Raw genomic sequence first — 16,990 nt, 5'->3', positions numbered from 1 at the left:
TCTCTCCCAGTTCTCTCTCTCCCTCACTCTCTCTCTCGAATATGTTTATCCCTCTGCAACATTTATCGGCTGTGAGGCTGAGATCGCCACCACCACCTAATCTTAACACCACTAACATGCATACCTTGTCCCCCTCCTCGATTTAAACCAAAAAATAAAAAACGAAGCTCAGATATCGAATACACGCCGTACACCCGAGCCCAGTTTTGGTAGGTTAATTTTCTGACGATGGTGAGTCTCGAAAACAACTTAAAACTTAGTGGATCATGTTTTGGTATGTAATTCTAGCTTTTTCTAATGTTTTTGGCAGGGGTTTTGGTACATAAATGGTGTGAGTGGGAAATTTCCCAGTTCTTCGACGATTTTAAGTTGTTTTTGGGTCAACTCCGGCCACGGTCGAGGAATCCAATGGTATATTTCGATTCCTTGTTTCTTAGGCTTCATTTTGACATATTAGATAACTAAGTTTAGTGAAGTTTTGTGGTTGATCAGAGCCGGGGGAATTTTGGATTTCTTCTTCTTCGAACTGGCGACCGGACCCGCGATGGGGACCGAGTCGACCCGACCAGAAAAAAAGAAAAAAAAAGTTCCTAAGCCCAAACCTAGCCCAAGCCTAGCCTAGTTTTGAAAAGGGCTCAAAATTTCCTTTGGGAATATTCTTGGAAAGGAATGAATATTCCTTGTGTTGACTTTTTTGGAATTTTCTCAAAAACTCTCATAGGCTAATTTCAATGCTCCGAGTCCGTTTTTGACATTCATTTATTGAAATTCCAAATATTTAGCGTAGTTGACAGGCTCCGCGTCTCGGTTGACTTTTTAGGGTTGATCGTTGACATTTTACAAAATTTGCTTGGGACCCCTCTTAGTGTATTTCGACGCTTTGATTCTGAATCCGCACTCTGTTTTCTAAAATTTAGTCGTTTAAGTTGAGTTTTACTAATGGGTTCCAATATTATGGTTAGGTGCGATTACTGTCAGAGACTTTAGCTTTCCCACCTCGAATCGATGTGACATCGCAAGTACCTGTGAATGGGTATTTTCTTTTATATAGTATATATATTTGTTAGTTTCCATTTATGTATTTGATAAAGAATTTTCTGCTACACCTAGATTAGGGTAACGTATATAAAATTACCGTATTGACGAAAGTCATTCAATTATACGGTTATGAATAGTATTTCATTGACTAGGGTTATTGAATTATTGAATTATCGATTTACAATTGCATGATCATATTTGCATTATCTGCTTATCGTGTGCTACACTGGTGTTAATACTCACCCATACTACAACTAATCTTTCACGTGTATGTTCATATCACACCGTACCTTCACTTGGGATATTTTGTAGGTACCAGTCCTGTCCTAGATTGCTATAGACAATTAGGACTCGTATGTGATGCGCATAGCGCCAGTCTTCACGTGATTGTAGTACTAAAGCGTAAGTCATTGTTACACCCAATTCTGTTCATGTCAGAATATCTCTGCATGAACTCGTGTGTCAGCATATGTCGATGAGCATTCGATATGATATGTTTGTTTATGCGAGAATATGTGATTATGGACGTCATGTGTTTATTTACAAAAGTTTGTGACGTATTGCATTCTTGAGATACTGCTGGTTATGGTAAGTATTTTCATACTATATATAGTATATCTATTTTGAAAACTGTACTTGTTTTACGGCGATGGGTTATTATGTTTCGAAAAGGTATTTACAAAGCTTTATTTTTAGGCCCACTTATCCTTGTTTTTTGCCCTTCTAGGTATTAGTGACAGAGCTTTCGTGTCGATAAGGATTTCAGGCAAAATGTTGTTGTGGGAATACTATCGATGGTAAAATTACTCTTTTACCTTTAATGTAGTTTACTTATGTTTTGACATCACGTGTGAAATAGGTTCATTCCCGCTCACATGCGCACTCTAACATTTAGGCACTTTAGGTTTAAATTTACTCATATTTTTCACATCACTACACTTTATGTCTTCGTCACCTTCCTGGTGTCGCCCAGTACAGCTCAATTCGAAGTCCAAGTGGACACCCCAGGTCGGGGTGTGTCAAACGTTGCTTAGACCCCGTCTAAGCGGTATGCGGCCACCTTCCCTATTAATCTCTAAGCGTTTGAAAATTAAAAAAGGGCGCCTAGACCTGCTTAGGCGCCCGTTTCACCCGTCTAGTTTGCGATTCTTACTTAGACAGTAAATAACTTTTATTTTGCATTTTATTTTTTTATAAATTGTAAAATACTTGTTGAATACTTTGATGAACACTCGTTATATGATTTCTCTGATGTTTTCAATACGTTCTTATATTTTGTAATCTATATGTCATTCTATTTTTGCAATTTATGTATTTTTCCAAGTATAAGTAGACATTTAATTATATGTAATATAATAAATTTAATAAATAAATAAAACCCCATATGCCATGCCCAGACGCCTAGGCGTTAGATCCCTGCTCGTCGCCTGACTAGCACTTAGCACATTTTATAATCTTAGTAATAGCACGTGACGTTTTCTCTAGAAATTCAACAATTTTTAGAGTCAAGAAGGACATGACCTTGATGTTCATTTTCAGCTTATTTTTCACTTGCCGTTATTGACTTTGTGACCTAAAAATGTAACCGATCGAGTTTCAAGGACACCCTGAATATAATACATCTTTGTGAACAACTCCAAGTATTCAACAGGAGCATGCGATTTGACAAAATTTCGGAAGACACAGCATTGCTTAATTAACCTAGCTACCTAATGCGATCGTCTGAAAAATGGTGGCATAATGATTGTCTCGTGTTGAACAATATGAATTGAGAGGACCTAATGTTTGTTTGAGAATGCTTCTGCACAAAACAATTATGGCGCGTTTACGTAACCGTAAACAAAATTAGAGGAATTGAATTGAGGAGAATCAAAATCCAGATTTCTATAAAAGCTTGTTACTAACATGTTCTAGAATCGGAATAGAAATGGTTAGGGCTGGAAAAAAATACCGAAAATCCCGAACCATACCGAAACCAAACCGAAAAAATACCGAACCAAAAATCCCAAAAATTTTAGTACCGAAACCGAGCTGATCCCGAATTGTTCGGTATGGGATTCGGTCTTACAATTTGAAATGTTCGGTATTCCCGATCCCGAACCGAATTTTATTAATATTATATTAGGTATATTATATATATGTGTGTGTGTGCATGTGTCTGTGTGCGTTTGTGTGTGTGTGTTGGAATGTGTGTGTGTGTGTGTGTGTATGTATATGTGTCGGTGTGTGTGTGTGTGTGTGTATATGTATATGTGTCAGTGTGTGTGTGGTATGGTGCTGACAAACGTTGCATCAAGCACATGGGAAGGGATGGGTCACGCAAGGCAAGGGTGCTTGCTTTCTTCTCTTCCCTATTTTCTGTCTCATCAGTCATCTCTCTTCTTGATTATCTCCCAGACTCCCTCTCTCTACAACCCATAACCTAACCCTTCATCTCTCTCTTATTTTCTGTCTCGTCTCTCTCTACAACTCATAACCTACCTAATCCTTTATCCCTCCCATTTTTTCTGTCTCATCTTTCTCGTATTCTCTCTCTCTCTCTCTACAACCCAGAAACCACCTAACCTTTCCTTCCACCCAATCCAAAACCAAGCCAAACATCCCTACTCACTCTCTCTCATTTCATTTCGCCTTTCATCTGCCTTCACTCAGTCTCAGACTCTCCCTCTCTTTCTCGGATTTGAAGCTTAGCAGCCACCCACCGTCTAGCAATCTGACTCCGACGAACTATCTCCACTCCGGCCACCACCACACCTCATGGCTTCATCCCCACCTCCGGTTCTCTCCAGTGATTCTCTGTGTGTATGGGATTTCGAATTGAAGTTAGGGTTTTGAATTGGGGCTTAGGGTTTCAAATTGGGGGCTCGGGTCAGGAGGAGGTCCCTCTCTTCACTCTGCTTCTTTCTCGACCATAAATCTTTCACTGATTCACTATCACTATGTCTCTGATTTCAATTTGGATTTTAATGCAGGTTCGGATGATTTCAATATTAATCTAAGACGATTTGGATTCTGATGATGTTCGGTTTCGGGAAATTCCGAAATACCAAAAATATTTCGGGAATCCCGAAATTTGGGAATCCCGAAATTTCGGTTCGGGATCGGTCATGAGATTTACGTCCCGAAAATTTTCGGTTCGGGATTTGATATGCCATTTTTGGTTCGGTATCCCATACCGAACCAGCCCTAGAAATGGTAGTGAATCTATAAAACTGCTTACTAATTCAACAAAATCGGGGTATAAAGCATTACAATTACTAAAATGCCCATGTCACAAATCAAATATTTTATGCTTATTTCTTTTAATACAATTTTATATAATATAATAGTAAATTAAAAAAGTGAATTATTTGTGGCTGTAGAACACTACAACCGTATTTCCTTCTTTGATTCTTTTTCCCTTATTCATCTCCTTCCTCTCTCTGACATCCTTCCTTTGATTTTTTTCCCTTTTTTCATCTCCTTTTTCCTTTCTCTGTTTCTTACTCCTTCGTCTTTCCTGTCTCTGGCGTCCTTCCTTTGATTTTTTTCCTTTTTTTTCATCTCCTCCCTTTGATTTTTTTTTTCATCTCCTCTTTCCTCTCTTTGTTTCCTGCTCCTTCGTTGATGTGGGTTAGATTTTAGGGAAATCTCGGTGTGGATTAGAACGTCAGACTCGGAAATAGTTTGTCAGAACCTTGGATTCCTGTAATGGTGCAAGCGCAGACAAGCTTCTGACGGCGGCTTCAAAGTTTAATCCAATACGTTGCATGTGCAGATAGAGGGGTCCGGGTGCTGAAGTTGTAAGGGAGTAGCGAGAGAGAGAAACAGATGGAGGGCTGGGTGCTGAAGTATTTTAAGGGTATTTTGGGTAGGAAAGTATGATTCTTGATGGAGGCTTTCATCCGGAGTAGGATTACCACCTCCATTTCAGTAATCCAATTCCTCCACATTCTGGAATTGAATTCCTATTTTATGGTGGACCCCACCATTTTTTCATTCCCAAAATGTTGAGTAAACACCGGAATCCTTTCAATCGGGAATGATTCCCTTTCATTTCATTCCAGTCCTGGTTGGTAAACATGCCATTAATGGTTATAAGCGCTTACGTTAGAAAGAATTTTTAATTAAAGAGTAAGTGGAAGTGGTATATTGATAAATGGTTAAGATATAGTGATTACATCAAAGTCCAATACGTTGCAGGCTAACAAGTTAATCACAAAATGATACATAATTCCTAAGAAAAAATGGTTATAAGCGCCTACGTTAGAAATAATTTTTAATTAAAGAGTAAGTGGAAGTGGTATATTGATAAATGGTTAAGATATAGTGATTACATCAAAGTCCAATACGTTGCAGGCTAACAAGTTAATCACGAAATGATACATAATTCTTAAGAAAAATTAGTATCTAGTCTCTTGTTCATTGACTGAGGTCTTATTAGTTTTCAAATTTTAAACTAAGTTTCTAGCATTAATGTATTAATGAGTTTACAAGTTAGTTACATATTTTTCTTTAAATAAAAATTAGTAATTAATTTAGTGTTTTAACACTCACACCCTTCTTAAACTTCTAATTAATTTTCAATTCAAAACATTTCCAAAATATATATATATATATTAATTTGTACCCATTAATTTTTTTTTATAAAAAGACTTTCAATTTTTTAATTGTAAATGTATTTATTTGACACACCCTGAACCGGAATGTCCACCTGGACTCTGAATCGAACTGTGACGGTCGACACCAAGAAGGTGACGAAGCCATAAAGTGTAGTGATGTGAAAAATGTGAGTAAATTTAAACCTAGAAGTGCTTAAATGGAAGAATGTGCATGTGAGCGGGAATGGACTCATTTTACATGTGATGCTAGAGTATAAGTAAAGTACAATAAAAGTAGAATGAGAATTATACCATCGAAGGTAACCTCCAATACACAGATTTGTTAGGAATCCTCGTTGATACGAAAACTTAGCTACTAAAACCTGGAGGGGCGAAAAAAAAAAGATGAGTGGGCATAAAACTAAAGTTTTGTAAAAATCTTTTCAAAACGTAATAACCTTTTGCCGTAAACAAATATAGTTTCCAAAATATACATACTATGTTTAATATGAAAATACTTACCATAACCTACAATATCTCAAGAATTCAATACGTCACAATATTTCGTAAATAAACATCTAACATCCGAAAATCACATAATCTTGCATAAACAAACATATCATGTAGGGTGTTCATCAATATATGCTAACACACGAGTTCGTGCAGATATATTCTGATATGAACAAAACTAGGTGTAATAATGAATTAAGCTATAATATTACAATCACGTGAAGACTGGCGTTATGCGTATCACATACGAGTCCTAATTGTCTATAGTAATCTACGACAGGACTGACACCTACAATGGATCCATAGTGAGCATACGGTGCGATGTAAACATACAAGTGAAAGACTGGCCTTGGCCCCAAGCGAGTATTAACATCGGTGCAGCAACGATGAATAGATAACGTAAATAAGATCATGCCACGGTAAATTGATAATTAGATAATTCTAATCAATGCATTGTTATTCATGATCGTAAATACAAATAAGGCATCAATAATAATACGCATACATGTGCATCTCGTATGACGTAGCATAATTTCATAAATTTCGTTAATATGCTAATTCTTATAAACATTAATCTAATCTAAGTGTAATGTGGAAGGTTCTTTATCAAATATATAAATGGAAACTAAACAAACATATATACTATATAAAAGAAAAGATCCACTCACATATACTTACGAGGTCACAACCGTTCGAACTAGTAAAGCCGAAGTCTCCGATAGTAATCGCACCTAAGCATAATATTGGGACCCGTTAGAAAAACTCAACTAAGACGATTAAATTTGGGAAAACGGAGTGCAGATTTAGAATCAGGACGTCGAAATACGCTAAGAAGGGTCCCAGGTAATTTTCGTAAAAAGTCAACGAAAAGTCAACGGTCAACCCCAAAAGTCAACTGTGTCGCCGAGGCGGTTAACTACGTTAAAACTTTGAAATTTCACTAAATGGATGCAAAAAAAATGGACTCGGGGTGTCGAATTTAGCTACATAGAAATACATTATTACATTAATGCTAGAGACTTTGATAAAAAAAATAATAAAAAACCAACAAGATTTCAATGAAATAATATTGGTAGTTAAAATTTGCATCCAAAGTCTCCCTAATTGTTAACAATGGCAACTAAACAAATTTCAGTAACAAAGTCTTCAAGGTTAAGATTTTGTTAAGTTCATGATTCGAAGATCAATTACGTCTAATGTGTAGCGTATCACCATACAGTTGTTGAATATTGTTGCTCACATTTTACATAGTGTATCTTAATGCACAATAGAAAGGAAAATGGGAGAAAATAGATGAGACTTGACCCCAAAAAGAATTAAAGTGTAGTCAAATTTGGATTTGGGAAGATTTGAAAAGACTTTTTGAATTCATGGATTTGATTGGATTTGTAGAATTCTGGGGATTTTATAAGGATTTTTGGGGATTTTTATGAATTTTGTTTATAGATTTGGATGGATTTCCACATAATTTTGTTATTTTTTTTAGGGTAAAAAATTGTTTACTACCCTCATGTTTCGTGGTTTTCAACATTTAGTACATCAAGTTTTTTTCGTCTCAGATTCATACCTAAAGTGTAAATTTTGGGACAGTCTCATACATCCGTTAGTCAAACTGTTAAGTTTTCTGTTAACTGTGACGTGGCACACTGACTGGGCGCCACGTGTCATCCCAGTTTTTTTTTCTTTTCTTTCTTCTTTCTTTTCTTCTTCTTCTTCTTCTTCTTCTTCTTCTTCTTCTTCTTCTTCTTCTTCTTCTTCTTCTTCTTCTTCTTCTTCTTCTTCTTCTTCTTCTTCTTCTTCTTCTTCTTCTTCCTCCGACTGCAACTTTCTTTTCTTTTTCTTTTTTCTTCCTCCTTCTCCTTCTTCCTTCCTCCTTCTTCCTTCTTCTTCCTTCTCATTCTTCTTCTTCTTCCTCCTTCTTCTTCCTCCGACTGCAACATTTTTTTTTCTTCCTCCTTCTCCTTCTTCCTTCCCCTTTTTCCTCCTCCTTCCTTCCTCCTCCTCCTTCTTCTTCTTCCTCAAACAAAAAAAAAAAACTTTCATCTTCCCCCAGATTCGGAGGAAGAAGAAGAAGCACGAAGAAGGGGAAGGAAGAAGGAGAAGAAAGGGAAGGAAGAAGGAGAACAAGGTGGAAGGAAAAAAAAAACTGAATCTGGGCAGATTCGGAGGAAGAAGAAGAAGAAGAAGAAGAAGGAAGAAGAATAAGAAGAAGGAAGAAGGAGGAAAGAGAAGGAAGAAGAAGAAAAAAAAAAAAGCTTCCCCAGATTCGGAGGAAGAAGAAGGAGAATGAGAAGGAAGAAGAAGGAAGAAGGGGAAGAAAGGGAAGGAAGGAGGAAGGAAGGAAGAAGGAGAAGGAGGAAGAAAAAAAAAAGAAAAGAAAGTTGCAGTTGGAGGAAGAAGAAGAAGAAGAAGAAGGAAGAAGAAAAGAAAAGAGAAAAAAAAAAAACTCGGATGACACGTGGCGTCCAATCAGTGCGCCACGTCACAGTTAACAGAAAACTTAACAGTTTGACTAACGGATGTATGAGACTGTCCCAAAATTTACACTTTAGGTATGAATCTGAGACGAAAAAAATTTGATGTACTAAATGTTGAAAACCACGAAACATGAGAGTTCTAAACAGTCTTTTATCCTTTTTTTTTATTAAGGATTTGCAGTGACCGAGAATATGACACATAAAAAATATTTACAATCCTTTAAAATCATAATTTAACCACTCCCCTTGCAACTTTTGTTTCTTGGTTAGAGGAGAGAAATAAAGTTTAGGAATTTTTAATTAATTTAGTTTCAGTGAGAAAATAAAGCGTAGAGATCTACCGCAAAACCATGAACCGCGTAGCGGGCGATTTCCGCTCAGACCAAGATAAGTAAGAATCGTAAGATCTCTCTCGGGGGTTTTAGCGGAAGCACCAGGAACAGCAAAGCAGCGGCAAAGCATCGTCTTTTCACTCTCTCCTCGCTCGTCGCCGCCGCCGTATTTTGTTTCAGTATCCGGAACCGAGTTCACTCAGTCCGAGTCGAGCTCAACCAACAGGTACTCTTCAATTTCTCACACGAGCTTTCACCTACAGATTTACGATTCCTGTACTGCAACACTCTGTTTCACAGTAACGGATGCAATCCGAGAGTTTAGAATTGGGGTTTTCAGGTTGGTAAGATTCGTAATTGGACCCTTAGGTTTTGGGTTTTGCGATTCCCCTTGAGGGTATGTAGATTTTGGTTCTGATGATGAGCTGAAAGAACTAAACTTGGAGTAGTTTGTGATATTGGGGCACGTTTGGCATTCGAATGTAATGCCGATGGAAAACCATGGAGCGGAATCCGAATTGTGGGTTCGGCATGGAAAAGGATCAATATCAAGATCGTTGCCAAACCCTTGGAACTAAATAGAACCCTGCATTTCCTTTTTCCGATTTCTAGGGTTCTCATCTTCGCTGATTGCTTTTTTTTTTCTATCTGTGCTTACTGTTTCGCTATATCTTGTTCAAAAAAAATTCCTTCAATTTGTGTATTTTTGCTGAATTACATGCAAAGATACTTTCTTGAGCTAAATAGTATGTAGATTTTACTTTTATCTATGCTTGATTGTTACGCAGGCTTACACTGTAAAACGGTATGTGTTTATTTACTTCTCTTACTCTGATGTTCTTGAGACAGGAAGATATGAGCAAGAAAAAGAACCCTTGCGTCTTCTTAGATGTATCAATTGATAGGGACCCTGTGGAACAAATTGTTATTGAGGTGCGTAAAAATCGTGACACTCTCCCTTGTTGGATTTTGTAGCTTGCTTTACCTGTTTCAAAAGGAAACTTTTAGCTTGCATTTTGATATAATAGAGTTATGCTAAACTTGTTTCTCCTGAAAATTTGCAGCTTTTTGCTGATGTTGTTCCTAAGACGGCAGAGAATTTCAGGGCTCTCTGTACAGGTATATGGGAAAGTGGATTTTTATTTTTAGTATAATTTGATTGTTGTGTTTGTTGGATATGTATCCAGTTTTGATTCTTTAAAAGTTTGAGGAAGGTAGATTTGGTTTTATTGTAGATATGTCTGGAAAGAAAAAATATGAAAACATATCAGATATAGGATTGGTGAGCTTTGGAACCACATTGGTGTTGCTGAAATAAATCAGTTCGTAAACCCATCTATTGTTACCTTTATTGGATGTGTAAATCTGGTTATAGTATTCGATTCCATGTTTTTTGTTTTTCTTGGTAACAAATTTCTTCTGCCTACATTCGTCATCGGTTAAATGACCTATAATGTGACATTTTATGCTGTCTTCTGTTATAGGTGAGAAGGGCATTGGAAAGTCTACAGGAAAACTTCTCCATTACAAAGGATCAACATTTCATCGAGTAATAAAAGGATTTATGGCCCAGGTATGTTGCCTCTTTTCTAGTGAACCGTCATCATCAAATATTACTTATCTTCCTGAAAGGACAAATCACTCTGTTGCATGGAACAGTTGTGTCTTATGTCTCTTATTGACTTCGGCTTTCCTGAATGTTCATTTTCTTCTTTTAAATGGCCAGTACATAAACTTTGCAATGTCAATACCTATTCTTGCGTTGCAAATGCAAAGCTTGTATTTGAAATACCTTAAATTTTTAATTGTGTAGATGTGGGGATGATGTTGTTGGAGGTAGAGATGACAACCTTTTCCGCTCGTTTCTCTCTATGATTTAGGGCTGAATTATTTATTTATCTTGTAAGTATTAATATGTCATAACCTCGTCTCTCTTTTATACAGGGCGGTGATTTTTCAAATGGAAATGGTATGAATTTCTTCCTGTAAATCAATTATTTGTTTGATGAATGCAAATTTTATGTTTTACTTGTAAATTCATGCCCAGACGTGTAAGGATCGACCTTTGATTGGTTTGCAGGCACTGGTGGAGAAAGTATTTATGGAGGAAAGTTTGCAGGTAGATTTTTTTTTCTTGCGCGTGTAGGAACTTGCATGCGTCATAACGATTTAGTTGTGGTCCTAATTTTCATTCCCCTTGCAGATGAAAATTTTAAATTGAAGCATGATAGACCTGGTCTTCTGTCCATGGCAAATGCGGGTCCAAACACAAATGGTTCCCAGTTCTTTATAATCTTCAGGCGCCAGCCTCATCTGGATGGGTAATTTAAATTGCTTTTTTATTCGTACGTTTATGTGAGATGCTATTCATACTCATTACCTACAGCCATAGATCTTCTTCATTTCCATTGTTCACCACTTTAAGAGACAATGTTTTATGTAGGGTTGTTTTATAATTTTAAAATGATTTAGTCATTATCTTTGTCAGGAAACATGTTGTTTTTGGAAAAGTTGTGAAGGGAATGGATGTAGTTGAGAAAATTGAGAAAGTGGGAACTGCTGATGGAAAACCTTTAGAAACCGTGAAAATTGTGGATTGTGGTGAATTCTCAGAAATTAAAATCCCTGTTGCAACAGAGAAAGAGAAAGAGAAAGGTAATGTGTGCATATATAAGTACAGACACAAGAATTATCTGCCTTGTAAATACTTTATTTTGGGAGCATATATGATCAGTTTTTTGTCCAGGTAAAAAGAGGAAATCAGGAAAGGTTCCATCCTCTGAGGATAGTTCTGATGAGGAAGCTAGAGGAAGGCGTAACAAATCCTTGAAGGAAAGAACTAAGAGAAGAAGATATTATTCATCTGACTCCCACAGCTCAGAGTCTGAGTCGGATTCTTCAGATTCTGATTCTGATTCTGATTCTTCTTTATCTGACTCAAGTTCGTCTAGTGATGGAAGGCGCAGGAAGAGGAAATCTGTTAAAAAAGGTAAGCACCAGCGTTCAAGGAAAAGAAGAGATGGGAAAAAAAAGAGGAAGAGCGGGCGGTATTCCAAACGATCAAGGCGCAAGTCAAAACGGTATGTTTCCTAGTTACTTTAACTGCCACTTCTTTTTTCTGTTTTCTGCCTGGGCCTCCTTTTATTTTCCATGCATGTTTATTATGACCTTGTTTTCAGGAGATCGGAAAGTTCAAGTGACACAGAAAGTGAGATTTCTAGAAGCGGCAGAAGCAGTTCTGATGATGATAAAGATGGTCGTCATGTTTCTTCTCGTAAAACCAGCAACTTAAAGCATGCAGAAAAAAAACTTCCAACCAATGGTATCTCATCTATATTATTACAAGATATTTGTTATTAACATTTATGTGTGCACGCCTGCTTGTGCAAGATGGAAAAGTCTTAAGTAGCTTTACTTCATCTAATAATGCATTTTTGAACTTGTGGGTTGTTGTGATGTTCCAGACGTGGGAAAAGAACCCCCTCTAGTGAAAAAAATTGTTGTTGAACAGAGGCATAATCATGGTAGGAAGAAAACTGAGGGCAACGCATCCCAAGAAGAAGGTGAATTATCTCCAAAGAATGATGCACCTTTCAACAACGGGCATAATGCAGAAGCTAAAACTGCTAATCAGAACTCCGACTCAGATGACTCAAACATCTCTAGGTTTCTACTGTTGACTTGCTTTTCTTCTGTCCTTTTTACTGCCTTGGGTTTATTTAGACTGGTTCATGTACAGCTGATACTTCTTTGATTGCTTGACAATTTCTGTGAATATTTTATCATCAGAAGTCCAACTCGCAAAAGGAGGTCAAGAAACAGCCCTAGGAGCAGGCCAAGCCCAAGTCCTGATAGAATTCCTAGTGGAAGTCCTCCGAGGAGTACTGGCGAGAAAAACAGAGCTAGGAGTCCATCGCGTAGCCCTGTCCGCATAGCTCCTGAACCTTCTACCACCAATCATGAAGGGGGTTTATCAAGAAGCACTTCACCAAATGGAAATTCAAAGCGCGTTAGAAAAGGACGTGGCTTCACTGACCGCTTTGCCTTTGCACGTCGTTACCGTACTCCATCTCCAGAGCGTTCACTCCGTAATTCCTATCGTAATAATGGAAGAGACACTTATAGAAGTAACCGTGATAGGTAATCTCAGTATCATGTTAGTGAATTATGAGTAAGAAAGTATGAGCTTAAAATGAATTATCTTTTGCATGTCTGAAGGTACTCAAGCTATAGAAATTTTTCTGAGCGCTCACCTCGTAGACGTTTGCGAAGCCCACCGAAAGGTGGAAGCCCTCCCAGGTTCTCTCTCTCTCTCTCTCTCTCTCTCTCTCAAGCCTGAAAGCATATGCTTAGCCATTGTGTATCTCTCTCTCTCTCTCTCTCTCTCTCTCTCTCTCTCTCTCAAGCCTGAAAGCATGCTTAGCCATTGCATACACAAAACATATGAGGTGAGCCATTGCATACACAAAACATATGAGGTGAGCCATTGCATACACAAAACATATGAGGTGAGAAAAAGTAAAGTCAGAGCATAAATGATCTTTCTGTTAGAGACGAAAGAAATACAAACATTTCGATCATGGTAGACCGACATGTCTTTTTTCTTTTGTTTATACACATGCAGAGAGCTAGACTCATTTTATTTAAAACCCATTACTGAATAAGGAAAAATATGTGGCACCATCCCAGAGTCCTCTCAGAGAAAGATAAATTGTAATGCTTCTTATAAATCAGAAGCATTTATCCTATCCATCAATACATGAAGCCCAGTGGATGAAATTAATAGTAATAAATTTTTGAAATTTTGATGACTAGGGAACGAAGCACATCATCTTATATCACCTGGTGATTTCAAATACTGGAAGAGGATCTTGTCAAATTTCTCTTTAATTAACCAGAATTCTAGTTTTTCTGTATTTTGCTCCTGCATTTGATTGGATTTGTCATCTGTTCTTTTAAGTTACGTGTTATTTTTTTATGGCACATTGAGACACGAATGTATCATGCTGTTGATTGTTTTTTTTTTGTATATATAGATACAGGAGCAGGAGAAGTCGAAGTAGGAGCATTTCCCGCAGTCCTGGTGCTTATCGTGGCCGTAATAGGGACCGCAGCCACAGCCGTAGTCTGAGTCCGGTCGATCGACCTCCTGTAAGTGATAGACTAAAATCCCGCCTTGGACCCCGAATTGGTGATCAGCAATCTCCAGACAGAGGTAGGCTTAAGTCTAGGTCAAGGAGCCCAAGGCCCTCTTATTCCATATCTCCAGATGCTACTCCTAAGCGTCGTAATAGAACTCCTAGGTCTCCGAGCAGGTCAAGATCAAGCTCCCCGCCTGCTCAAAGGGGGTTGGTTTCATACGACGATATCAGTCCTTAAATCTTTTTCTTGGTTCCGGCACAGTACTAGTGGCATCTTGAGTTCATGTACATCTACGCAGAAGGGATCCATCGGCATTCTACGCGTATCTGTCTTGTTAGATTTTGCGTTTGCTTTGCAATGTAATCTGAAAGTAATCGACTTTGTTATAGGATGATGCGTGGGGATTTTAATTCTGTTATTTTTTTTTCGCGCAGTTGTTCAAGAGACTAAACAAAGCTTTAATTACAATTGAAAATCTGATGGGATTTCATTAGCGATGGCGATCATCGACAATTCTGTCTCGTCCTGTATGCATACACAACGACAACTATGCCTGCCTACTCGTACCAGTAGTAAAACCAGAAAGGCATCAACTCTCTCTCTCAGATTGGTTGGCCCTTGGGTACAATTTGATCTTTGATCCACATGTATATAGGCACCAGCACGTAGTATGTTGCTGCCATGACACCCAACATGAACCGCACGAAGAACGACCACCGATTTACCGGCTTTGTCACGTCCTCTGCTTTCGGACCAAGCTGCATCGAAACACAACGACAGATGAAGAGTAAATAAGATAGAACATAGGATTAAAAGGAACCACCACACATCATAAAACAAGAACAAAATTGTAAAGCCACCGTCTGCTCTTGGAATTGACAGCAATAGCATTCGAGTTCAATGATCTATAGTGACCGGAACTTCGACGATTTATACGGGAAATCATAACGTTTCTCCGTTTCTATAAACAGTAGTAGCATGGCCAATGTATACACTAATCGAACTACTACACAATTAGAATCCACTCGTTTCATCGAAGTGCTTGAATCTCAATCAACTCTAAATGCTAAACTGATAAGAAATCGAACATGGAAGAGCATTAACCATCAAGAAACAGGTCAACCAGAGTTCTCCAGAAGAAAATACCTGTAAGGGCGAATCCCCGGATGCAGGTTTAACGCCTGTTACAGAACATCCCATGATCAATCCATGGCGGCGAACCCCACGATACCATTTTGGGCCAATTCTTTTCAGCTGGACATCTTTAAACCCAGCCTTCTGGAACCACTCAATGTACTCTTCCTCCTTTGGGAAAAGCATCCATACATCGGCAAAGAAACGAGATAACCAAAATGTTGGGTACACAGGACCAATTACGCATGCTTTTCCTCCGAGTTTTAGGACCCTGTATGCTTCCTTGATGCCACGCTGCGGGTCTGGCCAGTACTCGATGCTGAGAAAATGCAATCATACAGTCCCATTAGAAAGACAACAAAAGTTAGCATGTGTGTGTCAAAATTCAACATGAGCTAAAAGCGAATACCATCCTGCACATTTTTACCACATATTTGAGTTCAATCATACAAATGAAGAATGCATTTGAAAATCAAACATGGTGTTCGTGCTCCAATCGAGTAATAGCATTCTTTTTTGACAAGGCGACATTCTGAACTACTCAAACCTACGAGGATGGGGATTTAAACACCGTCTTAGCCAATTAGACTAACCCACGTTTGGGTATAATAGCATCCTAATAGGCAGAGACTACTTTCCAGCCCTTAAATAGACACAAAATCAACACATTACATAACAAATTTGCAACTTGAAGATCAAGCAAAGCTGGAAAAGCACAACAAATGAAAAGTGTATGTATGTGCAATGTACCTCCCAGCAGACACATATCGATCAGCGTAATCAGTTCGAAAAGGGAGGTCCTCAGCATCACCCTCAATAATCTTGCACTCCTTCAAGGGCTCCTTCTGTTTCGCCTTGGCAAGCTGGTGAGGTGACTGGTCAAGAATGGTGACATTCTTGGCATCCACATGCTTCACAATCCCCAGAGTGGTGAACCCTGTGCCGCCACAAACATCCACCACAATCATTCTCCGATCAGTGAGCTCCGCCGGCTCAAGCGCCTCGTCCCTCATGTCCTCAGTCCAATGCCCGGGGTTTATAACATGATCATACACAATTGAGAGGAATCTGTAGAACCAGAAAGCCTCCTTCTTGTGCTGAATAAACCTCGGCTGGGAAGCTGGCCGAGGAGCTGAGATGCTGCTGCTGCTGCATCTGGGCACATTGATTCTAGCGCAAGATTTGGGTATTCTTGCGGTTCAAGCAAAACCAGTTTTCAGAAACTGCTTCCCGTGAAGATCCGACACGTGAAAACTTAACACATTTGGGGTTATTGCTCTGATAAGAGTGAGATTCTCAGCCCCATTGAGCATTGCAGAGACCATGATTTGATAATTTAGAAAGAACCCAGATAGAAAAGCTACTGACTTTCACTCGGGTTTTCAGTTAACTGAACAACATCAATGGAAATTCAAAATTCCGCATGCAAATGGTAGCAGTTTTCTGGGGTTTTAAAGTTGCTCTGTTCACTTATCTCTCTCTCTCTTGAAATGGGAATTTTACAGTAGAGAGAGAGAGCTTACTGGTTGAGGGAGCTTTGAGCTTGAGAGGGAGAAGCTTTTCTCTGAGGGTTGAAGGAGCACCACAGGTTCTGGCGAGGAGGGATACGAACAAAATGCTTGCGAGTGAACTGTGACGCAGCGTTCTTGTGGTGCTACTTGCAGCGACGGCAACATGATCATATTCGAGGAAATTGTAGTAATGGTCACAAATTTTAATTAAATTAAAATAATAGTTTCTCAATTAAAAATTTATTACCATTAGTCTGTCAACTCAT

At 38.4% G+C, this 16,990-nt stretch overlaps 1 protein-coding gene and 1 pseudogene across 7 annotated transcripts; one reads left to right on the top strand and one right to left on the bottom strand.

The window, feature by feature from the left end:
- The first annotated feature begins 8,833 nt into the window (after positions 1-8,833).
- On the top strand, positions 8,834-14,592 carry LOC103419071 (peptidyl-prolyl cis-trans isomerase CYP63-like). 6 transcript variants are annotated; one of them, XM_070819373.1, is made up of 14 exons: positions 8,834-9,163; positions 9,787-9,870; positions 10,002-10,056; positions 10,422-10,510; positions 10,882-10,906; positions 11,018-11,056; positions 11,141-11,258; positions 11,426-11,592; positions 11,684-12,017; positions 12,117-12,259; positions 12,402-12,603; positions 12,727-13,077; positions 13,156-13,236; positions 13,974-14,592. In XM_070819373.1, the coding sequence occupies exons 2-14, from the start codon at positions 9,793-9,795 to the stop codon at positions 14,314-14,316; spliced, it is 2,025 nt and encodes a 674-aa protein (XP_070675474.1). In that variant the 5' UTR covers positions 8,834-9,163; positions 9,787-9,792; the 3' UTR covers positions 14,317-14,592. The 6 variants fall into 6 exon arrangements, 3 of the variants coding, with proteins under 3 accessions (XP_070675474.1, XP_070675475.1, XP_070675476.1); XR_011579517.1 differs by having other exon boundaries at positions 8,919-9,163; positions 11,426-11,597; XR_011579518.1 differs by having other exon boundaries at positions 8,935-9,163; positions 9,783-9,870; positions 11,426-11,597.
- On the bottom strand, positions 14,537-16,526 carry LOC103419087 (2-methyl-6-phytyl-1,4-hydroquinone methyltransferase, chloroplastic-like; annotated as a pseudogene). The gene is made up of 3 exons (XR_011579520.1): positions 15,964-16,526; positions 15,226-15,532; positions 14,537-14,837 (listed from the first exon to the last, which is right to left on the bottom strand). The product of XR_011579520.1 is annotated as a 2-methyl-6-phytyl-1,4-hydroquinone methyltransferase, chloroplastic-like (transcript).
- Positions 16,527-16,990: the final 464 nt, after the last annotated feature.

This window comes from Malus domestica, chromosome 03, assembly GCF_042453785.1.
Source record: "Malus domestica chromosome 03, GDT2T_hap1".
NCBI lineage: Eukaryota > Viridiplantae > Streptophyta > Magnoliopsida > Rosales > Rosaceae > Malus > Malus domestica.
This window is presented reverse-complemented; position numbering and strand designations above follow the sequence as displayed.

Excerpts from the sequence above, each read along its gene's own strand:
- LOC103419071 (XM_070819373.1), top strand. The coding sequence starts at position 9,793 with ATGAGCAAGAAAAAGAACCCTTGCGTCTTCTTAGATGTATCAATTGAT. Across the intron at positions 10,057-10,421 it reads TTTCAGGGCTCTCTGTACAG|GTGAGAAGGGCATTGGAAAG; the intron begins GTATATGGGAAA and ends CTTCTGTTATAG. Across the intron at positions 10,907-11,017 it reads TGATTTTTCAAATGGAAATG|GCACTGGTGGAGAAAGTATT; the intron begins GTATGAATTTCT and ends ATTGGTTTGCAG.